The sequence below is a fragment of the Psammomys obesus genome, unplaced genomic scaffold, assembly GCF_907164565.1.
Source record: "Psammomys obesus unplaced genomic scaffold, mPsaObe1.curated_primary_1811, whole genome shotgun sequence".
Taxonomy (NCBI): Eukaryota; Metazoa; Chordata; class Mammalia; order Rodentia; family Muridae; genus Psammomys; species Psammomys obesus.
The window spans coordinates 5,591,148-5,618,230 of NW_026596256.1; the positions used below are offsets into that span (position 1 = coordinate 5,591,148).

Here is a 27,083-nt window from a genome sequence, read left to right on the forward strand (position 1 = left end):
CGGTGGCAACGCGTTGGCATGAGACTTAATTGACACCTTTGATGTAGCCTAAGACAGAACCCGCACCTCCCACTGCCGCTGGGAAGACGTCAGCCTTACGCAGGAAAAGGCATCTGCTGATGAATCCTGCATCTCATTCAGCCTGCTCCCCGAGCAGCCTTAGCCGTCCCTAGCTAATCCAACTGCTTCCCCCGGTCTGCGGGTGCTGGGCTCGGTGCTGAGAAGAGGCTCTGGCTCTTGCTATTGTCAGGTCAAACACTAAGACTGTGTCCATGTTAGAGCTCATAGAAGGTAAGTGGAATGTACTGCCGGCTCTCCCCCAAGGCACCCTCCAGAATGTATGCTTCTCCTGTCTGATTCTTCTCTCCCTGTGCATCTGCGAGGTTGCCAAGTTAGAGTGGCCGCCTTTGATATCTTTATACAATCATGTCTTTGGGGGTGGGGGTTATGTGTCCTCAGAGGTGGTGCTAGCTAGAGAAGAGAATAGCCTGGTTCCGTGGCTTCATCCCAGCCTTACTGACAATGCTTTCCACAACTTGAGTGCTGGGTAGGATTACAGAGTTTGGGACCTGTTGGCAGCTTTTTATCAGTTCAATAGCAACAAAGACAAACAGTGTGGGGTTTCTCAGCATCTGTGAACAATTAATCTGTCCTGTTTGGGGCAGACACATCAGAATCAAGCAGGGGGAATAGACAGGACATAAATGAATATAAGAAAGTTTAAAAGTGAGTGATTAAATTATAAAAACACAGTGGTCTATTTTTTTTTTTCAAGTCTTTGGGAATGCCACCTGTGACCTGTTTTAAAAAAAAAAAAAATTCTCCTACTGGGTAACTAAACTAAAGACACACACACACATCTCAAAGCCTTGAACATTCTTAAGAAAATCTCTCTTGGCTCAAACAAAGGAAAACTGTGCAAAGTACATTTTTAAAAATTATATAACTTGCTGTTGTATTAAACACAAGATTATCAGAACAGTGAATGTCTGGGGACAGTTATTCCCTGAGGCTTTCTTCATGAGTCAGATAATGGGTCTAATTTTTAGCTGATGTCCCGTCTCTGTTTATTTCCTTGAAAAGATGAATTCTTGTAAAAAATTTCTAATGTGCTATTTTTCTCTCTGTGTGATTCCTTTTATTTCTAGTTAATGGAACCCCTGGTAGTCAGCTCTCTACTCCACGCTCGGGCAAGTCACCAAGTCCGTCACCCACCAGCCCAGGAAGCCTGCGGAAGCAGAGGGTAAGGACACAGAAAAGCCACCTATTTACGGCCTGTCTAAGTTTTGGTGCAGAGTGGCATGGGTGCCAGCCAGAAGTGTGCTTTTCTGGGGGGATGACCGGGGAAAGGGGTAACCAACTGTGGTTCACTCGCCGTTGCTAGGATTCAGCTAGAGCCCAGGTCTTTCAATTTCCACAAATTTGCCAAGTCTTAATTCTGAGTAGAATGTACAATTGCCTCCTGTTTGTTCATAACGCACGGACCTTATTACGCACGCAAGTGTCCTTAGCTGTAATTAGCTTCGTTACAGACATCTGTTAATCACTGGCCCCGTAAGGAAAAGTCAATAGAGGTAATAGCATCCTGGTGGAAACTCCTCAGTGGCAAGCAGGGTAGTCCAGAGCAGCTGGAGAGCCCATGCAGCAGTACTTGGGAGCATAGGATGAAGGTTTTGTGAATGGACCCACACTGAACTCATTCTCTCACATTTATTTTGAGCCTCTTGTATAATAGCAGAGAGATAAACTGAGCTTGGAGATGAAGGTGTGAAAGTTACTGGAAAAGGGGTCAGCTCCTCCAAGGCTAAGCAAGGGGGTGAGAGTTAGCTCTTCGTCTGGAATGAATAAACTACTCAAATCCCCTCACTCCTCATACAGCCCATTAATCCCATTTATACCAAGGCCAGAAGATGAGAATTGGGAAAGGTAAAAAGGAAATGGCATGCTGGAAAAGGTAGATGTCCCCTCAGGGTCCTGCTTTTGGAAAAGAGATGGGGGATTATTTTTACTTGGGTGATTTATATGATGGTGCCTACTGAATAGTTTAATAAACAGGGTCTTCTTGGAGGCTATTGCACTTATATATCAGAATGTTTGAGTTTAATTTCTTTTATTATACATTTAAATGACACTTGTAAAATTGATTAATTTAAACTCATCAAGTATGGAAGTCCCTCTCTTTCAAGTTGGATCTTTAGGCTGTCAAAACCATCAGTTATTTTTAGTGGGGGCCAAAAAGAAACCAGTCAGTCTGCAGTCACTTTGAATCTCTTGCCAATATGTTTCTCTGCTGGTTCTGCTAGCGTAGAGTTGAGCTCCTTTATTCTGTTAAAGCCAGTGATTTTGTATGTGCCTCTCTGTTCAGTGATGGGATCATTTTTATTAGAGAAGTCTGTCATCCACCCTGAGTGAGTTTAGGAATCATTAAGGACCTACAGAATTGGTCACATTCATTCACGCTCTTAAAGGATTATCCTTCAGTGGGGGAAGAGCTGGTGGCCATCCTGTGCTCACAAATACTAGCCAGCAAGGTTCCATTCCACAGAAGCAGCCAGATCTAGCATAGACAATGTCCCAGGAACATCCTCTCTCCTGACGTGTGTGCTTCCGAGCTAGCAGAGAAACCAAAATGCCTTTTGATCCACTGAACTCAGTCTCAGACATTATTGGGTATCTTGGGTTTAAATTGAGTCAAAATTCAGAATGATGAGAGTATTTGACAGTTCCTCTCTCTAGGAGTTGCTGGTAGGAACCCCTCTATCTTGGGAGTATAAATTAAATTTTTGCTCAGTTAGGAGAATGTGGCTAGAATTTGCATCTTTTTCTTCTTGGCTTCAATGGGATTTTTTGTTGTTGTTGTTCAACTGAGGCAGAAAGTTTTCATCCAGCTTTGTGTCATTGACTTATATAATTAACACTTCTTAGCAATTCAGAAATGGTTAGCAGGCATGGCTCTATGCCATTTAAACCACCAGTATTGCACTGTCATTGAAGGAGTCAAATTTTTTCTCATTTACTTTTAGAGAGACAAAAAGTTTATCACCATCTGAAAACATTTATTAAACACATGTTGTAAGCATTCAAAGATGCTTTAGTTTCTAGGCTTTTGAATTTAGCTACATGTATTCAAAGATGGTTCTGTTCTCAAGGCTTTGAATTTATGAACACCCTCCATCTATGTACCATGGAGACATTTCCAGCTGCTTTAGTGAGAGAAGCTTTCATCTTTTTGTGTAGACAACTGCATCAAATAACCCCTCCCTGTTAAAACGGGACCAGAATATCCCTAGAAACTGTTCCTGTTTCAAATTTGGTTAGTATTCTTTTCAAATGGTTGGCTACACTTCTATGCAGGAAATACTGAAATAAGTGAAAGATGGTATGTGCTAAAAGAAAACACTTCAAAGAATAAATTAATTTCACTTATTGCAAATTAGAAAACAGTAGCCACTTCTATTTTTTTCTTTCTGTGTTGCCTAGTAACATACCCAGAAAATGAGTTGACAAACACATACACACACACGCACACACACACACACCTTAAAATACTTGAGCAGAAACTAATTTTTTTTCAGAAACTAATTTTTAAAAGGAGAATTAAGATACATAACTGATTTCTTTACAAGTAAAAATATCTGTACTCCACTTATGTTAACTATGATTTAATAAGCTGTTTTTCTTCCCTTAAGATCAAGTTTCTAAATTACTTCCTTTGACATTTTAGAATAGTCATATGAGAGACAAGTCTGCATGTCAGATTTTTTTCTTCGTAAACATATTGGAGACATGAACCAAGGAGCCCCCTATTTATACAAAGCACAACCACTTAAGTGGCTGTCTACAAGCAACTGCCTGGCCTCAGAAGTCAATTTTTAAGGCTCTCTTCCCATCCAGAAACCTCTTTGAGGGGTCCCCTTTCTTAAAACACCGAGAAAAAAGATGTGTTGTGTGGCGTGGGTTGAACGAAGCTCCCCATTACCCTCCCACATCACTGACTTTTGTAGATTAACTGATCCATAGGATGAGGTAGGAGTGGGCGGCACAAAACTGGAAAAAAAGCCAGTTGTAGACACTGGGTGGAACTGAGCTGGTTGCTTGGCTACCAACACTGAGATGTAGTAGCAGAGAAAGGCAGGAAGAAGGGGAGATGGGTAAGCCGTTAGGAACTAGAAGGGAATGGGATGTGGATGGGCATAACTGAGAAGTCTCCCTGTCACCCAAACATAAAACTGTGAAAGGGCAGCATGTGTTGGGTTCACACTGTGGGCAAGTGCCTACTGGAGATACTGCCCGGAATATCCTGAATGCCAGCTGCTGCACGTGATAATTTTTTTTGTGAGGTAAGCACATTCTTCTACCCAGCATGGGAAGAAAATGCCCATGAAAGAATTGTCCAGACACGGAATAGCATAGGCGGTCTTGGCAGGCAGCAGGGGCCATAACTCAACTGGACTGGAAGGAAGGCAGGAGCTCCTGAGAGCTCTGGAAGGATTTTCGTGCCAACGAAACGAAAGCATCGCTTTGCCTGTGCTATCTTTTCTCTTATCCAAAGTTGGTGACTTGAGTTCTAGTGATGTTAGAAGCCAAGGGCCTGCCCCTTCCCACGTTGCTCATCAGAGAGCAGCAGGGAACCCGAGAGAGACGAGTAAACGAATCTGTCCTGCCCTTCATCTTTCAGGACCTGTACCGCCCCCTCTCGTCGGATGATTTGGACTCAGTAGGAGACTCAGTGTAAAAGACACAATGGAGCGATGTGTATGGTTTGTGGTGGGATAAAGGTTTCCCGTTTCCTAAGCAAGCGTCTAACAACAAAATACACAAAAGAGTTTTGCATAGATGATTAAGTCATACAGAAGCAAGCGTGCAGACATTTTCTATTCTTCTTTGAAAAAAAAATTTTTATACTACCTCCTCCATTTGATCTAACGGAGGAGCATTTGAATACAATATTAGTTCCACCGCTGAGGGTTTTATGAGTAAGGCCTGGCTCCAGATAAATTTCATATATGGATCCAATGTTGAGTACCAGAACCACCCTAATGATTCAGCATTTTAGAGTCATTTCTACAAACGAGTTTTCTTTTAATCAGTATGTAGACATAGAGATACAATTTTTCTTTACTTATAAAGAAAATTCAAATAACGGTAACAGATGTGGTTTTTCTAAAAGGTACAGTTTTTTTTTAAAAAAATTGTATGACTGATTAGTTATTTTATTGAAAGATAAGACAAAAAAAAAAAAAAAAAAAAAAAAACCTCTTCCTGATTTTTCTGCTTGAGTATGTCTGAAAGGGAGAGGGGGAGCCCTACAGCAGACAGCTCTCAAAGACTAAGGTAAGCAGTCAGACTGCTGTTTTTGGTGTCACGTGGATTTTATTTTTCAAGGTTATCTTTCATAAAAATAGTTTCAGCTACACAAAAACATGAAAAACTTGGCATTATTGCTAATTATATAATGCTTCCCTATAACAGCTAACAGTATTTTTTTTTCAATTATATGAAGTTTTTTACCCCCCCCCCAAAAAAAAAAACTGGACCTGTACTTTTTTTTTTTAAATAAACTCAGTTTGAGAATTAAAATTCTCCTAAATGGTGCTTGTACATTGGATCTCCATGTATCCAGCACTCCTTTCTGATCAGCCCTGAATCTCGTTTGGAATATTTTCATATGCAAAACTCCTTTTGTGTCAAACCAAGTGTGTCTATGATTATAACCCACTGTTGAATATTAACCTACTAATTCTTCTCTTCTAGTCCTCTATTCTCAAAAGTGTAAGTTGGCTTTGCTTTAGCATAAAACAATTATTTTTAAATATAGATGTTAGAAATCAGTATTGTATTTAGACCATACCCGTGACTATTTCTTTTTTACTAGTTCAAACACTAACAATTTAAGACTTACAAAGCATGGATTTTATATTCTCCAGGCTTGACATATCTCAGTTTGGTGACAGATTTAAAATGTATGGTGCCATTTGGAGCCTTTTACTTAAAATTTTGTTCAAATTTTCCTTGAAAATTCAAGATGGAGAGGAATTCCCTTGTCATACAGTTTCAAATGTTATTGATTTATTTCCCTGAGTAGACTGTTCAACTAGCAAATTTTTCCATCTGGTTTATAGTTACCTATGTTAGCATCATGCTTGACAAGTGAATAAAATATTCCAACTGAAGAAGAAAAACAAAACGTCCAGGCAACATCCCAGCATTTGAAAACTTAGCCGAGTAATAATTAGTGCCTCATTACTCTGTCTGTTAGAGAGGAGGGCACTCCTTTGGCATGTTATTTGAGAACTGCAGACTGATCTCTCCATCTTGAAAGGACAGAAAATAATCATACCTGTTCCAGACTTCAGATTTTAAAACTGTTTCCAATCGACATGAACAGAGACTCCTGCTGAGATCAAAGGACTGCCTTGTCTTAGCTGAAACAGTAAACATCTGTGAGGATGCCTGTGCTGTCCGTTGCAGTGTTATGTCTTTGTAAAATGCATTACTTAATACAGTTAAGCCCATAAAAGATTAGTATGTATTTGACTAACCTGTCAAAAATGCAAAGAAAGCAGTGGGTCAGGTAGTCCAGAACAAAAAAAGGATAAATTTCAGTAATTTCAACTTCCCTGTGTAGGCAATCTTACGGACAACTACTGCACAGAGAAACACAATAAATACTATTTACTCTGTGTTAAGTAGCAGATATTGCCAGTTGCTATAAAGTCCATGGCTTTGTTTAGACACAGCAGAAAGAGAGCAGACTTGGACTAATCGCCAGCAGGTTTTGTGGCCAACTTTCCATTCAAGTAGTTCCAGAGAGATGCTATTCCATGGCATTTTGTTTTGGAACATATGACTTTTATTAAAGGATTGTTCAAGGGCCATATATCTCACTTACCTTTAAAACTAAAGTCCCTCTGAGATCGCAATAGCATACTCTGAGATCTCTTGCTATGCAGGGAATAATTCTATTATACTAAAGCAAAATTTTTAAACACCCAATCAGGAAACCAGTTCATTGGTAAAAAAAAAAAAAAAAAATTAAAAAAAAACCCAATGGATAATTTACAGTCACTTAAGATGTGACTGCTTTTAGAATTCTTCTTACATCATTAGTCACTGAACTTTTAAGAATGACCTTCTGAGCAGGAGAGGACTCCAGCCAACCAAAGTCACATGCTTTCCTCCTGCTGATAAACCCCTAAAAGTAGACTATCCTGTGTTGACCTTTTCAGGATTTTGCGTTTGTGTTTGCATTTTTTAAAGACATAGCTAGAGAGAAAGATGTTACAAAGAGTTCCCTGCTTTCAGCATTTTTTAAGCTAAAAACCCAGTGATACACAAAACATGGTGTTCAGCATGAACTCAAAAGCCATGTGGAGTGGTCGTTGTCTTGATCCATCATTTTGGCAGCAGGTCTGTACTGTCATAGGTGTCTAAACTAGAAGTTTGAGGTTCACCCATCTATACACATACCTGCGTGCATATATGAGGTCACCTTAACATTTCAAAATCAGCTCCCATTTTCTGCAAATGTCTGGTCAACTCTGGCATGTTGCCAGGGCTTTCTATGCTAAGTAGCAAAGGTACTTAGCTATCCTCTACTTCGCATCCACACCTGACTGTGGTTTTATTTCTGTTTTAAAACCCTGGTGTCTAAAAGCTTCGTTTTTAAAGAATAGATGTGAACAAAAATACATAAGAATAACCCTAAAATATAAATCCATATATTTTACCTGCTGAACTGCCAAGTTTTTTTTTTTTTTTTATGGTGGCCATGTATCTATACAGGTGTTTAGGTGGGTTTTTTTTTTTTTTTTGCATTTGCAGGATTCAGTGTATATGTGGGTGTACCTACATAAATATGTATGTATATAGAACATGAAGAGTAAAGGGTGATGTTTGTGGTATGGCCTTAAAAGTTACTGGCTCCTATAGAGTTGTATGTAAAGCTCTATGTCATAAAGTCATGATGTACATATTAGTTGGCACATATTTAAGCTCAAAATCAATTTGCTAAGTCAGCATGGTGAAGCAGTTCCAAACCTTCACATGTATTGATTCATCCAGTATTAACTGAAATCCAGACAAACAGAAAAACTGAAATCCAAGCAAATCCAGTCTTACACTGATTCTTAAATGTAAATACTCATGGATGCTTCTATTGTAAATCCTTGATGTTCAGTCAGTAAGCTGACTGAATGCAATGACATCTTCCCATTGTGTGTGTATTGATGACTACAGTAATTAACAGTCAATATTCACTAAACAGATTAGGCTGCTGGGTAGTTGGGTGTTGTGCTGAAATAAAAGTAGGACAAGTCAAAGTAAGCTTGACTTGAAGATTAGTTACAAAGCCAGGTAACATGTAAGGCCATCCTGTGTGTTCTTTTCATGCTTATAAACTGTTAAACTACTTTGAAGATACTTGCTGTGTGTATGTATGTCTACATGAGTGTACATGCACTTGGAAATGATTATTGACTGAAGTGTACTGTCTGTGTACCTTTGCTCATTTGTACCTATCTGCATTAGCCTTGCCAGTGCCTCTAATTGTGCATGTTAGTGACAGCGGTGTTTCGTTGAACGAACCCACAGAGAAACAGTGAGGAGATACGTTAAGTTAATTATAATAATTGCCTGATACAGCGTATTAAACTGTCAGCTGAAAAATATCTCTAATTTTGTGCCTGCAACATGTGTAGGAAAAACTGGAAAATCTAAAGCCCTCACTATACTTTTAAGAGTGCATGACATACGGTGTCTTTAAAATGTGATAAAAGGTGATGGATAAATTCTGAGGTGGTGAAGCATGGGACACTAGGTGTTTGTATTCTATATGGCCACACAATGTTTATGAAGCCAGGGTAGTAGATAGTGGAAGGTTAATAGGCAAAGAATAGGGAAGTTAATTATACTGTGGTGTGCTTTTGAGGTGCTTTTTCTCATTGTCAGACAAGAAACTTATTTCCTTTTTTTTTTTCCCCTGAGGACTCTTTGAAACACTATGAGCGTTATAAAGTGGTATTGATTTTTCTTATAAAGGTTCCATACCTTTTGCAGTTGGAGTTGCTTGAATGTATAGTCTCTTCTTTTGGGGGAGGGGAGAGGAACACATTTGTTATTAAAATGGTTTAAGCAGCAGTGTATTGGGAAATACACCAATGGAGGCAATCCACACAAATGTGTAGAGATGAGAACTAATGAAATGTTTTCTTGAACTACCCAGCTTGGAAAGTTTTCATGCCTTTGTGCTGTAGTTTCCTTGTAAAATGCTGTACCTTGTGTTTTACATGCAACCATGTTACTCTTTCCTGAATTTGACTTTGTGACATTTAGCAGCTTAGCCAAACCATGTAATAAACAGGAAAAACTGCCTACGTTGTTCAGTGAGTTTCTTTGGTTAGATGCTGGGACAGAAATAACCGTGGGGCGAGGCTTGCCTTCATCGCCTTGGACACAGCCTTCTTGTAGCTGAGTACACCAGCAGGTGATACTAGACAGCTACAGAATAGCACACACAAAGTATAAGATATCGACCGGTAAAACAAAGATTATCCAATGGGAAATGATGTTTCAGGTGGCTTTGTTGCATGGCAATATGCCTTCCTCTCAGGGATGCCATAAGGATGAATTTGTCAGACAAATTGGCAACTTGCTGGAAAAAAAATTAATATCCGTTAAAAAAAAAAAACAAACATTCATACTAGCTGTCTCCTGGGATTAATGGCTTTTTTCCCTATGGTCATAGAATTTTTAGTGCGAAGATGTATATGGGTAAATGTGGGAATGTATATAGGCTACCTGTTTTTTAAAGTACTGAACAAACTTACTCAATAAATTACAATTAAATAATGATAATACCTTTTGATACCTCAACTTTATCTTAGGAAAAATAATCCATTTCATTCTTAGCAGTACAGTTTAGAAAATTCTGCTCATTAAGTTATAAGAAATACTTTACAGTAAATGTATAAAAGATCATATTACAGTTTTAAATCTAACATTTTTACCAGATTCTGTTTACCTTAATATTAAATTGGCTGCAATTTTCACTCTTTCTTGTTTCCATGATAAATTCAATCAATATCCATAAATGTAATGGTACAACTAGAGGGAATTTTCCAAAATTATGTAATTTCAAAGGACTTCCAGACTTTCTTTGTGTAACAGAGATTAAATTTAAATGAAGTAGGTACCTGGGAGAGGAGCAATCTCTCCTAATTAAAGACTGAAAACTCTACTTAGGAGTAACTTTCTAAGGTAATGGCGTTAATCCTTGGGGTACAAAAGATGGCTTCCTTAACCCCTTCCAAGCTATGAGTTTGTGAGGAATATAGCTCTTGGGTGGAGGCATTTAGGTATTCGTGGGCTCCGGGCTTGTGGTTCCCACGGCAGGTGGAGAGATCTTTGTCTGGTTCTGAAGCAGAGGCAAGAAGATCTCCTGGCCATCAGAGGTTGAACTGCAAACAAATTCTTTCAGTTCTGAAGCCTTAGCTGCCATGGCCTCTCGAGCAAATATATAATCTAAGATCTTCATTTTTAAGTGTTGCTTCTATCAAAAACAAAATTCCCAGATAGTTTTTCAGTCTTTTAAACAACTTGACTAAATCTTTATGAATTTTTAAAGATTCAAATATTTACTCTTGCTTATTAATTTGATTGTGTATTTATTTCATAGAGTTTGTTTAGGCTAACCCCACACACACTCACAATCAAAACTGTGGACAGAGTCTGTCTTATTTCAAAAAAAATGGGCTTCTGTTAGTTGTTGCAGATTGGCATCAACAGCTTCTGTTCTTTAACCACTTGAAGAGTACATAAATGTATGGCTTTTCTATATCACATGAACTCTTATTAGTCTCCAGTGCTCCACACAAACATTTTTTTAATGGGTTGTCTTCAAATTCTCTGTAGACCTATTGCCAAGATTACTCAGACAGTAGTTGGTCTATGAAGCATTTAGTTCTTCTTTTGTAAAGTTAATTCAGAAATCAAACAGGGGTAAGCACTCAGCTACTTGATTCTATTTAGCCCTTTTCACATCAGCAAATCCTAAGTGTATGTCAAGGCAGACTGTGGAGACAATACCATTATCCAGCCAAAGCTTGGTTGTGTGATAGATTTGTCTACACTGCTTGAGTTGATTGTATCAGTTGGATATTTTCCAAATCTTGATGCATTGTGGACCCAGGCTGAGTGACAACATTCATACAAATGGCATGAGTAACTCATAACATTTAAAAGTGAACTGTTTCTTTGACTGCATAGTCATCAGATACATCTTGGTAAAATGTGGTTAGAGCTGTTAGCTCAGCTTTCTCACTTACTTCAAAAAGTTTGCAACGTCTGTCCCCATCTGTTATGTGATCCCAGGCTAAATCACTATGCTTAGAGTGTGTTCTTACTTTTCAGGGCAGGGCTTTTATGAAGGTGTTCCGTAAAAGCCTCCAGGTGTCAGCAACCTGCCCGAATGGTTCCCATTAAATCTGCTGGGAGGTGATGACATCTCAAATGTCACAACGCCTCTCCTGAGCAGCTAATTGTGTTAAATTCGAAAATAACCACGTGTTTGGTTCTGTAGGCCCAGCTGCCTCCAAATTAGCAAACTAACTGCAATCAACCTAAAAATTCTCACCACCAGCATGGACATTCTACAGTGATTTGTCTGCTTGCAATAAAAGTAGGTAGGACAACTTAATTTAGAGGCAGTGGGTCTCGTTGGTGTCTGTCAGTCAGTATGAACAACTGGCTGATCTCATTAGGTCAGTTCTAAAGAGCTCATGGTGTGTTCTCATTACTGTTTTCAAGCTAGACATGCAAATAAGAATCAAAATATTCCAAGAGAGACTAAGTGTCTAAGTATACCTAGGCAGGTTAGTAACAATTAACACAGAGAGCCATGCCAGTTGCTGGGGTGGAGGAAGGGGGAAAAAGGAGAGGGTAGTAGATGCTGTTACAAAATTACACTCCATAAATTAACAGTAAAAAAGAAAATGAATATAAAATAAACAAAACCCATTAAGGATGTTATTTAACATAAATAAAGTCTCACCGCTTGGTCCAAAAGAACAACCTCTCAAATAGGAAAATGGGTTAACCTGTGAGGCTGGTCAAATGTTAAAACATGGCACCACATAGAAGCCAGTATGATCTTGAAGGGAATTAATTCTCTATTCAGGAGAAAGAAGATTCAGTGCTGATCAGAACACACTCAGACAGTTGCTTTTAGTTTTGAGTTCCGGGTATAAAGAAAAGGATAGACAGTTCTGCCATATCTCCAAGAGTGGGGAGAATCATATCTCTTTGTCACATGATGAACAAGAAAATATGGGGATGTGCAAATTGAGAAAGTAGTGCCAAAAGGAGTCTTATTTGTTTTCCAAAACTCAAAGTTGTGTCTTGTAGAAATGGATTCTACTTGTACTGGTGAACTATAGAGATGGACAATAAGAATGGTGAATGGAAATGTCCACAGACATGATTTTAACCCAAGGAAATGACCTTTGCTCCTGGGCCTCATTAATAATTAAGATACTGCTTAGAGAAGTAATATGCATAGTCTTGGCTGCATTTGGATATAGGTTACTTGACCACCTTTCTGTGGTGGGGAGATTGATATCTGGATGGAAATGGGGTGGAAGAGGTAGCATTTAAAGTCCATTTCTACTCCTGAAGTTCTTTGAGTCCATGAGGGGCCATCACCTTTGAAAAGTGTGTAGTGTTCAGTATCTTACTTCTTTGGGAAAAGAAGAGAAGATAATGCCCTTAGGAGGTCAATAGATTTATTTTACTATACTTAAGCGTAATGAAGAAAACTAGAGCTTTCCATTTTCAGAGTAGCCTATTTATACTAAATAAGCTTTTCTCTTAATCCATCAGTCATCTACCAGTCTCCAACAACAAGGAATCTGAAATGGTATGGGTTACGTTTTCAAAAATACAAACCTAAAAGTTGAAAAAAAGCCAAAGCAATTTTAGATATCAGTTTACTTGCATTAAGACCATAATCTTAAAAGGTACAAAAGAAGCTGAGCTTAGAAACCTTGCAGGGGGGCTTTTATTTATATAGTAAAACAAACATGAGTGGCATTATGGCAGGTGCTCACAGCAGCGGACATTTGCTACTCTGCTGAAAACGCGCTTCACTAGTCTCTAAGATAGTTCACTGAAAAACACACATCAAGATTATAGAATGTTACATTTTTAAGCGATGTCACCATGTGCTCAGGGTCAGAGTTCTATGCCAAACACCAGATGTTCTTATCAACAGAAGCAGCTTTTTGTACTAGGTGTATAAACTATGGGCATCTTTGCAGACACGCAATTGTCTGCTAACTTGGGTGCTTGATGAAAAAATGTCTTTGGATTGTAAAACACAGAATACAACACTCAAGGTAGCACCCCCCCCCCACCTTCAAACCATGCCATGTATCCACACCGTTTGCAATGCCAAGAGAAAAAAAAAAAAGCCAAGGGCTAGAAAGCCCCGAAGAGAAGTGCTCCAGCTTGTCATTTTATTTAGTGAGTTTCTGCCTAGATCATCATTGCATTTTGAATGAAGCAAAGAATCTCGCTGTTAAGGAAAGCACACACCTTCCCCGCCAGTGTGGTCAAATTAATGTTTATTTTCTCCAGTCAGCAATATCTGTCTTGTCTCCGCCTTCCATGCAGATATATAAGCATAAAACTTTCACAAACAGGAATTCTTGAGAGTCAGTAGAATGTGGCTTTGAAGCTGATGTGTTTACAGTGCCTTCAACATGGTAGGTTGTGATTTTGCACTGTCATAATAAATAGATAGATAGATAGATAGATAGATAGATAGATAGATAGATAAATGAAAAAGAAAATGGGAAAACAGTGCAAGTCACCAAGCTTATTGGGGGAAGTTTTTTGTGATACAGGGACGTAGGTGGCCCATTGTGCAAACTATGTAACATTCAGAGGGTGTGCAACAGAATAGCAAAACATCTAGAACATAGTCTAAGGAAGGAGAGGTATCAATATTAGTTTAATTGTCATTCTAACCTTGTCAACTGTCAACATTAATGCGCTCATCAATGGGATATATCCATCTTTGTCCCTTTGTCACTCAGGAAATGTTCTATGGTGCTTGCTTCAGATGGCCCTGGAGTGTTTACATGGTTTACCCCCAACCATATAACTCTGTTTTATGAAGAAGAAGGTATTTGGGTTTTCTGTACAGGAGGCTGTTGGGTATGAGCAGCATACAACTTCTCTGCCCTCTTTGTGCTCAGTTATAGCTGGATGGAATGGGGTGGAGGTTGAATGGGAGACGGGGAAGCAGAAGAAATGTAGGTCAAGTTTGCTTCTCATCACCACTTCGTGATCAATGCAACTACAGCCGCTCTCCCTTCTCTCTGCTCCACAGACAGCCAGCACCATGAGCCAATGCCGCCCCCTCACCGCCTCCTGCTCCTATCAGGCCAACCAAGTGGATAAACCCAGGGGAACAGAAGGACGATCTTTTAGGATGAGCTGTGATCACTATTTAGAAATAGCATAACTGTGTACAAAATGTTTTCTCAAGAAGTAGGGGCAGAGCCGGAAGCATCCATTGTTAAATACTGTTCCCAGCCAGTTCCAGTATTGAATATTGAATATTTTCTCTCTAATGTAGTCATACCCTGTTTGCTCTCATGGGTCTTTAGTCAAAATCCATCTGGACTGCAGGAGGCTCTCCTGACCTAGGTTTTAATTCTTGCCTTTCCCTCAGACATATTATGTAACAGGCCAAGCGTGCCTTGTGTTTTCTGCATATCTTTTTCGCAAAATGAGAGTAGAAAACCCACTCTTCTACTTTTCTCTTAAAATTTTGCTAAAGCTAAGCTGTTTGCTTTTGGTTGTTTAATTATTTATTTTTTTGAATATTCATAGCTAACTTAAGAGACTTTTTTTCTTGTTGTAAAAATTTTAAATAAAGTAGATAAGGCCAGAATGGCATCACATTTGAGACTCTCAGTGCAGACTAGACATGGAAGTGAGATGCCTAAAATCTGGCAAACTGGAGCTCAAGGATGCTGATTTTGGGAAAAGAAGTCATGGGGATTCAGGTTTACAATGATTAGCCTCTCCTAGTCAACACAACTTCTTTCTTTTTTTATTTTTTATTTTTTTACCAGTTAATGCCTGCTGTTCAGGCCACTTTTATTTTTAAATAGCCATGGAGTAAGTGCTGGGGATGAAGAGTATAGCTTGGCACCAACATTCCTACATGGATAGCAGCGCTGTGGAAGGGATACACAGACTGCTTCCACAAAGCCATGGGAACAGTCAACACAACTTCTTACTGGCTAATAGGGAGAACGGGATTCATGGCCCTCATAGGATATTCTTAAGACCTCATTTTCCAAGTTTGAATACCAATTCCTCCCTGGGAGGGGGCAACACTAGCTCCTGAGATTCCGGGCTGGGTATGGTGTGTGGAGGCGCCATCATTCTGATCCAGGTTTTTTATTCTGTTTCTGTTCCCTTACAGATCTCTCAGCATGGAGGCTCCTCTACTTCACTCTCCTCCACAAAAGTCTGCAGCTCAATGGATGAGAACGATGGCCCAGGGGAAGGTGATGAGCTTGGGAGAAGGCACAGCTTGCAGAGGGAATGGAGGAGGGGTTAGCTAAATTTACTTTGAAAACTCTAACTTCTGAAACACAATGAGTAGTCAAACCCCAGCAGCTTCTCTGCATGCGGTGGGGCTGGGGGGTATCACTGGGCACAAGAGCGGGTGACTCCCATAGGTGTTAGCACTCCACTGGGAAGGAGGGTTTGGCCTGATTGAGTCCTTTCACATCCCCTGTCGGTGTGCGGTGCCTAAGGAGACCAGCCATTGTCTGCCTTTGTGCTCCCAGGCCCTACTCCCTTTCCTTAAGTGAAAAGATAACCTTGTCTTGAATGTGAGCACCCAGAGGTGGGCTCCAACTTAAGGGAGTTCAATCCATCAGACTATAGCTTTACAGAAAGAAGCCATTGCTGGCAACTGCAAAGAAATACTGCTTGCCCCTTAAAGTAATCTGCAGTAGAATTTCTTCATGACATAAGGAAATGACCTGGATTGACTGTTGGCTAACTCACTGTTTGGTTTCCGAGAAGCCTCCTCAGTTCTCCATATCTTAGTTCCTTTTTCGTTATAGAAATGAAGATTATTAAATGTCACTATTTCCACCCCTGGGGTTGTAATCAGGCTCAAATCTGCTAGGGGAAACCATTGGAAAAGTAAGAGTGTATAAGGATTAAGTCACTGTTGGAATAAGTTCCTCTTGCTTCAAATTATATGACTTGATATTGTCCCAAAGATACACTCTCTGAAGGACTCTCTTACATTAAGTAAGACATGTGACTCCTATGTGAGTTGTTTGCTTCCTACTATGGTAGTGTCAGACATTTCTGCATTTGTCCAAGTTTGTAGTTCAGCCATCTAAGCATCTCCTTTACTCCACTGTACTGCATTCACTCAGTGAAATTTAATGATCCTTGACTAACCCTAGGCTGAGTCTAAAGGGACAAGATCCTTTGCCAATAGTTAGTAGAAAAAAAAATACCAGATGCTGTGCCGTGGATAGGTGTCCCAGGGAATGTTTCCACTGGTAAAGAGGACAGATGACCTCCCTCTATTCCCCATCTGTAGGATTCCAAATATCCCAAAGGCCACAGACAACTACTTTATTATAATGTACAAGAGTCTGAGACCTTGTCATTTGTGAGGTGATTTGTAATTTCAGATAACCCATAACCATTCCCCCCGCCCTCTTCTTGGAGAAGATGAAAATCCCCACAGTGAGTCTTTCAAACACAAGTGAAATCAGGACTCTTTCCTGGATGGGCTAAGGGAGTGGGCATTGGCCCGCAGCCCTCACTTTATTCTGGGCACGGCCAAGGAAGCTCCCCGTGATCCAGAAGGGAAATGCCATCCACACTGTGGAGGCTGTGAAGCTGTACGTGGGCATAGTAGAGGCAGTTGTCCTGCATTTTGACTATACTTTCTAGATAGCACATTCTCAGCAAGATGAAGCCGACCCAAATGACCACAGATAAATTTCCATTCATTCTCCTCCCGCCCATGTCACATCTGAAATATGAACTACAAAACATACCAGAAACCCCTTTCACACTCAAATTTATTTTGAGTGGGAAAACTCAGTTCATGAAGACATGCTAGGAGAAGAACACAGGTAGGAAGCTCACTAGGTTTTTATCCCATTCTGTAGGTTGCCTGGGGGAAAGCTGGCATTTATAACTTTAAAGTGTGTGTGTTTTACAGCCCAGCTTTAAAAGGCTTTTTATTCCCTTGACATGTTAAAAGTGATGCGTCATATTTATGTGACCCAAGCAGGGCCTATTTAATTTTATAGCCTTGGATATTTAAAGCATTATTAGGCATTTGTAAAATATTTCAAAATACATTTTCAGAGGAATAATATGTTATGTTATTACAAAAACAGATCTGCCCACAGACGTACTAGATATCGGGGGTTTAAACTCGACATCTGCCATGCAGGTTGCTTTGGTGAGAACATTTGTCTAAAATCTGCTCACTGATATTAGGGAGGGGTGGTGAGCAACACAGTACATGAGAAATGTTGCAGAGGTTTCCGTTTCAGGACAGAGTCAAGCTCAGTGTCTCAACAGAAGGACCTTTCCATGCTTGTACAATGTCAAACTGCCCAGGGCCTCTCCACAAATGCCTTTTCCTCTGGCCTGTACACAAGAACGTCATTTCTTTGAGCACAATGGGTATTTGGTGAGGGCTATTGATCAAACTAGCATGTTGTTCAAATGCAGCATTTCCTCCTCTGAATCCTGCTGAAGCAGAAACATAAGTTGCAGTGATATGAGTCCAGGTGGACCCAATACGTTTTCTCTTAATTTATCGTTTGCCTCTCTTTCTAAAAAAAAAAAAAAAAAAAAAAGTCAAGTCTCTACAAGGCTTGGTGGGGTGGGGGGCTGCCTGCTGTACTTCAGTTCCAGTCTGTGAGATGATGGTTTAGAAATGTATCTTAAATACAACATCTGTGGCTCCTTCTCCATCAATAAAAACACACTCATAATTCTTTCAGAAGAGTCTGAGGAAGGCTTCCAGATTCCTGCCACAATAACAGAAAGATACAAAGTCGGGAGAACAATAGGAGATGGAAACTTCGCTGTGGTCAAGGAATGTATAGAAAGGTGAGCAGGGGACTGTTTGTGTGGGAAGTTAAAGGAAACAATTGTCCTTCATGGTTCCCATGGCCCAGTCTCTATTTTCAGGCAGAGGCACATATGGATTAAGTTAGTGTCTCAACGCCAGAGACAAAAGAGAAAAAAAATAATAAATAAAATCCACCTAAAGAGACTTTAAATATTTAACAGTTCCTGGGATGAAGTCTACAATATAAAGACTTTGATTTTTACTTACTGTGTTTAAGGAAAGCTTCCCAGTTATGTCAGGTAAAGTTTTTATATTATTTTCTTAAGAAGTCATTTTGAAGACCTCCTCCTGCACATATCTTCGGTTATGTTCTTTTATAGAGTTTGATCTCTAATATGTATCATCATAAAATGTATATCACAATAAGCCTGAAAGGTTTTAAAACACATGCTGACTCTACAGTGATGGCATTTGATCTGTGAAAATGTCTTCAGATGGGTAAACTAGAGACCCTGCGGGTTTAGAGTCAAGATCATTTCAAGCTTTCCTCAAACTCGCCACACTCCTACCTCTGCCTTCTGAGTGTCAGGATCACAGGCATGCTCCAATGCCTGCTTTATCCACAGGACCTTAAGGACTGCTTGAGGACAGTAGCTGGTGGCTGCCAGGTAAAGAAACGACAACAAATACAGCGCCATCCCATTCAGAAGTGACCTCAAACCTCAGCTCCAAGCCAGACTCGAAGTTCTTTCTTGGGCAATTGCTGACATCTTCTCAGAGCCGTGCTGGAGGCATTTAGCTCATCATTTGAAGGGATCCCTCTGGGTCTCTAGAGGCTGCCCTGAAAGAAGCATCTAGGTCTACCTGCTCCCCTTAGCTGGGCAGTCCTCAAGTTTGCAGAGCCTGTATAAGTATCTCTGTCCTGTGCCGTAACTACTCCTTAGAGAGGAAACCTCAGGCCTGGAGACAGATGAGGAAGCCGGATAGAAGAGCCAGGCCTGGGCATCGTCAAGAGCGATGGGTCTGAGCTGCTTTGAACTGGAAGCCTGCCTAGGGTATGAAGCATCCCCAGGATTCTTAGTAGAGGCAACCTCCACTGAGGGTGCCCTGCATCCCAGCACACCTTCTCATTGGAGACAGCAGGACCCCACTAAGCAACCCTTAGACAGAGGCTCTCAGATTTCACCCCCCTCGTTACTCCAGCTGGGCTAGGAGGTTCCCAACAGCATAGCAACCTACTGTGCACTTATTCCCCGTGAGGTAGAGTCATGAGAAATTGGTGGCATGAACCTCGCCCCTGCTGATCCTGTCAGTTTACCTTTCTCTTCTCCCTTAGTCTGCAGACCCTACACGTGGCACACAGCCTTTCAATCGCCTGACTGCCAGACACAGAAAACATCCCATTGTCACCGTGGGCTCAGACTCTGCTGAAACAGGACTAAACACTGTTTACTAGAGTATCTATCTATTCATGGCCCTTGTATCATCATATCCGTTGAATTCTAATGATCCAATTGGGTCAGTATGGCTGTTCCCATTTCATAAAAAGATAGACTGAAGAAATCAAATGTCCAAGTCCACTCATCTACTGAACACTTAGATCAGAGTTTTGCTCCCAAACACATATTTCAGTCTGTCTAGCCTACCCCACTGCTTCTAAGAAAGGATTCCCCCCACAAGAGTCTAATAAGGAACGCCCCTATGCCAAAGTCACCTTTCCAATGTACAATAAGGCAGAAATTAAATCAGGAAAGGCATTGCTAAGGTGATATGTGTGTACATGTGTGTATATATATGTGTGTGTGTGTGTGTGTGTGTGTGTGTGTGTGTGTGTGTGTATGATTACATATATACGTAGATGTGTATATGTGGTTGTAATTTTATACACACACAAACACACATTATCTTTCCACTAAGTAGAAGGTCTCTTATTTTGTCAGACTGGCATGGCCTTTCTTTGTGGGTTTTCTAATTATTTGCCAGCACTTGTCATCTGTTAAGTTGACCTGGTGATCAGTTACCATTTGCTCTAGCTGGTCCTGGACCAGGACGTATCTCAGTCCCAGGACCCTAGCCTTCTCACAGTAGACAGTTCCTACTTCTCCATTCAGAATTCTTTCTTTCCTTCTTTCTTTTCCTTTCCTTCTTTCTTTCTTTTTGTCTTTCCTTCTCACTGGGCTTGTGTTCATTTTGCATGAGTTCACATCTTGGGCTCACTGCATGAAACCTCAGAGTCTAAATACCAGATTTGCTCTGGAAGTGGCAGCATGCAGCTCCTGCTGAGCAAGGACATATGGCTAGTGCCCTCTCTCCCCAGAGATATTATGAAACATTCTTTTAATATTTTGCAGAGATCCAAGAAAATAAACGTAAGCTAGGAATGTTGTGGATGGCACATGCTGCTTGTGGGTGCGTTCTGCTACATTTTGGGGGATGAATGTGTATCAACAAGGGTAAAGATGTTCCTCCTCTGTAACAACCTGCCATCACAGGCAATTTTTCTACAGTGGGAACAATAACAGCGAGACATGGGTCTTTTCTGTAGGCCTTCTAGCATATTGTTTGCTAACACACCACTGTTTGGGCCATTGAGATTTTTTAAAAATATTTTTATAAATTCGTTGAGAATGTCTTATATTGTTTTCGACCATATTCATTCTGCTCCCTTATGTCCTCCCAGACTCGTCCCTCATCCCACACCCATTCAATGTGGTGTCCTCATTTTGTTTTTAAATCCATGGAGTCCCATTAATGGCACCTATTTACTCTCAGGCATGTGGCTATTCCCTGGTTATGTTGGAGCTATCAGAAGCCACACCCTCAGAGAAAACTGACTCTCCCTCTCCCGTCAGCTATCAGTTTCCAATATCTCCTCAGCCAGAGGTGGGACTTCCTATCCTCATCACACCCACCCCCCTCTATGCTGCGAATTTTTCTGGCTTGAGCTTGTGCAGATCTTGTGAGTACCCTCCGCTACTGTGAATTTATGTCTCCTTGTAGTCATTCAACACCTCTGGCTCTTACAATCTTTCCACAATGATCCTTGGGAGGAGGGTATGATATAATATCCCATGTAAGGCTGAGCATCCAAAGTCACTCTCGACACCTTGACCAGTTGTGGGTCTCAGGTACCTTTTGGAACTTCTCAGATGAAGGTCCGTTATACACTAATCTACAAGAATGGTGAAAACTTTTTAGGTGTCAATTTATTACTGTCTCGTTAGCAGAGTGCTTCCCAAGATAGTCTAGTTCCATGTTTTTGGCCCTGATGGTTGTCAGGTATGGGCTCCACCTTGTAGAGCCGCCTCAAGTTTAATCAGAAAACTTGCACTTGGGCTCCAACCTTAGGGTACATTTAATAAAAGCTGACCTCACCAATTGATTTGCCCTAAACAAGGAGAAAGACAGAATTCTCTCATGCTGCTGCTTTTACTGTGGCCTAGAGCTTTCCACAAAAGGTCAAGAATGTACTGCCAGGAACAGACAAGCAAATGGCCTGTGTTGGTATCAGCAAGACAGACAGCCAGAATTATTCTCCATGCCTTAAGTCAAGTTTGCTGTTTCGGTTAAGGTATGCCTTGGCATTGCTACCCCCATGGGGTTTACATTTGGTACTAACACCTGCTCTGGAGCTTGTTTTTAAAGATCAGCTACTCCTATAAACATATACTTGTGGCAATTAAGGGTTATTATTAAGTCACTACAGTTTTGTCTCTAAGAAGTCAAGAAAGAATTGTTGCAATATTAAACTTAGTGGCCCTCTGTGAGGTGTGCTATCTGATGTAAGATACAAGTAAATTGGGTAGACTATTGGATTGTGTTTTAGCTAGAGAGGTGACATATACTTGTTAATGAGCCTTGAGACCACCCAGCCCATACTTGCTTTCATCTTTCCCTCATCGGTAGGCTTGGGACAGAATGTAAAATCCTGGTCTTCTTAAAGACAACCCTGTCACCAGCTCAAGGATGTCTTCTTGCCTGCAGAGATAAATCCCATCTTTTCAGATTTCACACCAGCCACGGATATAGAGGACATTGGCATCACTCTTTCAAGAGAATCCCACAGCTGAGAAACTCACTCTTCCCACCAACATGGCTGTGTTTCCATTGTTTTATGAAAAGATGGGTTGGTTGGGGTGGGGTGGGGAGAGGTGAAATAGAGACACCTTTGGTCTTTGAGCCTTGCTTAGCTCCATCCTTGCTATCTAGCCCTGAGTGATATAGCTGTAAGTGTGGAATCCACAGGTCCAAGCCTAGATCCTCTTCCATCAAAAGACACATTCAAATCCAGAATGGAAATTGTTTGGGGGTTCTGATCGGAGGGTTCCTTTATCTAGGAGCCCTCCAGCTTTTAGTTTGCCTTTGATGAACTATCTTCAAACTTGCAAAGTCTTCAGAAGTCTCTTGAAGTATCTTTTGAAAGGGCCTTGTGATCTTATTAAAGCTTCTGAGGAACTGTCTGTATTGTGAGAGGGATGCTGATTCACTCATGTTTGGTGGTACCTCCTCACTGCCAAATGCCAACTTGCCTTCCTTACCTCTGCCTGAGGTGTGTTCTCTCTGTCTCAACCACAGAGCCTTGCTGATGGTCTGTGGTTTCTGTGCGGACATCTCTCGCCCAAATCCTACACTTTACTGAGGCCTGACTTGTTCATTCCCCCATCCTGACACATTGTAGGGAGCAGTAAAGCAGTATGGCACCCTGAGGCAAAGAGGCTTACCTCACCCCATCCAAAAACCGAAGTTCTAGCAGAGAAAAAAAAAAGCTTCCGAGTCATTACCGTGTGGTTTTACTCCCCATATCTAACCATAGTAATGTAAGGTTTATTGAGCATTTCCAATGCTGGGGCCTGAAAGAACAGTAATGGAAGCTTTTTTTTCTTCTTCTTCTTCTTTTTGAAATAGTATATGTCGCTAATTTCTAAAATACCCATGAGACAGATTTCTTAATACTTCGCCTCTTAATTTGTCTATAAAATTTTTTTTCTTTGCTCTTAGCATATATGTGGGTATCCCATTAAATTCATCATATTGAATACGTTAAAATTCCCTTTTCCAGATTTGCCCTTAATCAGACTCATTCCAGCCACTACCGTTTGGATTCAGATAAGTGACTTTTATCTGTAAGAAAGAGGCTGGCCTCTGTTGGTACCAGAAATGGAAGCTTGTTGCTTCAGAAGCTGTTGTTTGGTATAACCTCCTATGCACTGTGCCCTCTGACAACGGCTGTGCCCTTAGGTTTAGTACTAGAATATCTTGGAAAAACTGGTCCACATTAGCACTTATTAACAGGAGACAGCATGAGGGAGCTTTCTCTCCCACACCCATCAGGAGACACCATATGGCCGGGCTATATGGAAAGCTCAGAGTCTGAGAAACATGATTTTTGCCTTGCCATGGGGCTATGGGAAAGAGACTTGACTCTAACCATCCTTTCCATTTCATTCTGTGAGTGAGAGCCATAAAAGGCCTAGAGGGTCCCAGGAAACTGCAAAAAATGCTTTCCTCCTCTATTCTCTTTGAGCTCATCACTCTTGGGTTCTCCAGGAACTCACTCTGAGACTCTGACACTGAACAGACATCTACAGAGTGTGTTCTTCTTCTCAGGTGTCTTGAGGGTGACCTTAAGAGCTGTTCAGACAACTGTCATAGCCACTCTAGTGCACAGAGAATCCCAATACTTACATTGCCAACATTTGGGCAGCTGATGCAGGAGGATTGCCAGTTTGAGGCCAGCCTGAGCTATTTAGAAATGTGTGGCAGGAGTGAGGGGAATAATTAAAAGAGTGCCAAAGAGGTCAATTACAGGCATATGCTTTGAAACCCTGCTTGTGACTTCCAAGAGAAGGGACAGTAACTTATCATGGATTAAACAGCCAAAATGGCTGTGTTTTCTGTGCAAACATGGCTACGTAACTTGAGATCTGTGTATGCTAACACATCCATTGTCCCTAGATGGAGTAAGCCCATTAACATCTACATACTTTTTTGTTCAGAAAGAAAGGAGCCTTTCAGCAATAGAAACACTGAGACCTACAAGCAAGAAATTAACTCCCAACCGAAGGAGTCAATTAGTCCAGAATTAAGTTTTATTTTAAAAACTTTCTTTTTGCAGGTCAACTGCTCGGGAGTATGCCCTGAAAATCATCAAGAAAAGTAAATGTAGAGGCAAAGTGAGTATCAAGTTTACTCTGTGAAGCTGGTGCTCCAAGGGCAGACAAACAAAAAGCAGTTTGTTAACCCAGCACAGCCCAAGAGATGCATTCTGATGGAATAGAATGTCACAAACTTAGGAAGCAGTATAAATGGATAAATATTCCTGGAGTAAGCGTGGCGGGAATGATTTGATTTTGATTTTTTTCCCCTCATCTTTGCTTGCTTTATATTTTTTCCTTATTTTCATCATCTAAAATTCATTCCATCATTTTATGGACAATTTTAGTTGTCACGATGGGTTGAGTTTAATTATCTTAGAGTCTTCGGAATGCTGCTACATTTTGCCAAAATGCATCTCCCCTATATTCAGGTGACTATACTGTCTTGAGTTAGTTCCTTGTACATTTTGTGTCTATTCAAATGATTTTCCTTTGGACAGGAGCACATGATCCAGAATGAGGTGTCGATCTTAAGGAGAGTGAAGCATCCAAACATTGTTCTCCTGATCGAGGAGATGGATGTGCCGACTGAGCTGTATCTTGTAATGGAATTAGTAAAGGTGGGGGTTTTCTCTTTCTTTCTTTCTTTCTTTCTTTCTTTCTTTCTTTCTTTCTTTTAAAGAAAAACTACTTCTGTTGTCATATTTGAGGCTAGGGATGACCAAAACATGTCAACGTTACTGAGGTAAAAATGTTAAACTAGTATTCTACCAAAGAGAGACCCTTTTATTTGTTCATTATATATATTTGTATATATATTACAAAATCACTATTTTAATCACCTAGTAAATTATATTGTCTCTAGTTCACAGAATAGAATCTCACCATGGCATGGCTCTTTAAATCAACTCATTCCTGTTGTTCTGCTGGGTGCTATTAAAAAATATGATTAATCCCCCTATTTTTATTGGCCAGCTCCCCGTAGGCTGATTTTGTGGGGAATAAGTTAAATTTGGGGACAAGAAATTGAGGCATTTTGTGATGTATGTGGTGCCAGATCTCAGTCTGATTGCCAACTTTACGCTGATCGGATAACTACAGCCAAGCCTTCGTTGCACTGAACAGCCTTGGTGAATTCTCTCTGTATATCTAAGATGTCTCAGGTAGGGGAGAGAATGTTGTCTATGAGCCACAAAGAACTGCCTCAAGGCCTGAGCTTATGTGACAAGGATAGCCCCTGGGTCTTTGCTTTCACATGTCCTGATGCTGTATAACTGAGGGTAGGGGCCTCAAGTAAACCACAGAGAATATTTATCCTTCTCCTCCTTCTGTGGCTCAGAAACAAACTTCATACCTGTGTGGGGCAGCCCCATCTTTGAGAAAAAACAGAAATTAAAGAGAAAAAAAAAGAAAAAACATTGGTGTATGTTTGTTTGTGGAAGAACTGTGGCTTCCCTGACAGTGAGAGAAGCTTCCGGGGAAGAAATTGCATGGGGGACAGAGATGCCAGCATGCTTTGGGAAACCTGAAACCTGACAGCCTATGGGACTATGTTTTGTTTTTGCTGTTTTAAAAAGGGAAATTAAGTTGATCACTATGAAGTGGCATAGGAATGGTTTTGGACTCTGGACTCAGCTGTTTCTTGGTTGATACTCAAGCATGATGCAAACGTTTTTAGCAACACATACCCAAACTCTGAAAGAACTTTAAACACACACCACATAATGATGAGCCCCAAATCACTGTTTGACCAACTAGTGATAAATTAGAACCCAGGACAAACGTCCAGAGGAATAATAGGCCCAGAAAACTCTCTTTGAGATTCTCCACTCTCTTCCCCTCCCTCTCTCCCTTTCTTTCTTGTCTTTTGAACAGGTTGTAGGTCTCATTTTCCATTCCTTACAGAGAAACACATTATTGAAAAAGAGATCTCAACACCCACTTCAAGGGAGCTAAATGTAGCAAGTCGAAGAGAAAGAGAGAGAGTGCATTTCACACGTGTCTTAATAATTTCAAAGGCAAGGCACAGGAACATTCTGTTAAGGATGGAGTTTACAGAATTACCTGGGGGAGTTTTAGGACTATGAATTTGCACTTCAGCAGTTGGTGTGTGGCAGGTAGCACATGTCGCCTGAGTCCCTCACATGAGGCTTCTCAGCTGGGGACCCAGCCCTACCGCCTCTCTCCTGCAAAAGGGGCTGTGGAGAGAGCACATGTCTGCTGTCAGAGTCTCATCACTTTGCTCTTTTCTTAAGCTTGGGAGAAAATGTCAGTACCTTTCATACTAAGGAAAGAAAATCATCAAGGAGCGTTTGGTATTTTGAAAGGCGGTAGCAGAGAAAGCCCTTAGGAGGCCCCAAATCTTGGTCCGTTCGTTGTATCCTTTCTGGTTTGTCAGTCCCCTCCATGGGCAGTCTCTTGGTCCATCTGTCAATATCCCACCCAACCAGCTGCTCTGTTCCAGGGCGGAGACCTTTTTGACGCCATCACTTCCACAAGCAAATACACAGAGCGAGATGCCAGCGGGATGCTTTATAACCTGGCCAGTGCCATCAAGTACCTGCACAGCCTGAACATCGTCCACCGCGACATCAAGCCAGAGAACCTGCTGGTAAGAGGGAGGCCATCCTCAGGCATCTTGACTCCCAAGCCCCTTTTGAACATGTCCGCCCTCCTTGCTTTTCTTTCTTTTTAACTGCTTTGCCTCTTAGGGCTCATTCTCACTATACTCAGTTTCTCTTTAAGGTGATCTGTAAGAGCTCACATACCCTCAAGAAACCCGACTGCTTAGCAAACACATTTCAGGCCCAAGAATGGGAACAAAGTTCTGAGAAGAAGAAAAAAAA

General features: G+C 40.8%; 1 protein-coding gene across 5 annotated transcripts in view; it reads left to right on the top strand.

Annotated features, from left to right (window-relative positions):
• Dclk1 (doublecortin like kinase 1) overlaps positions 1-27,083 on the top strand; it is a 277,895-nt gene that overhangs the window by 208,658 nt on the left and 42,154 nt on the right. For 2 of the 5 annotated variants that reach the window (XM_055596749.1, XM_055596748.1), the window contains exons 6-11: positions 1,149-1,243; positions 15,497-15,629; positions 18,072-18,180; positions 24,258-24,315; positions 24,738-24,857; positions 26,702-26,848. In XM_055596749.1, the coding sequence (XP_055452724.1) occupies positions 1,149-1,243; positions 15,497-15,629; positions 18,072-18,180; positions 24,258-24,315; positions 24,738-24,857; positions 26,702-26,848 (662 nt within the window). Of the gene's footprint in view, positions 1-1,148; positions 1,244-4,678; positions 4,954-15,496; positions 15,630-18,071; positions 18,181-24,257; positions 24,316-24,737; positions 24,858-26,701; positions 26,849-27,083 lie in introns of those variants that run through there. The other 3 variants (XM_055596750.1, XM_055596751.1, XM_055596752.1) reach the window with 2 other exon arrangements.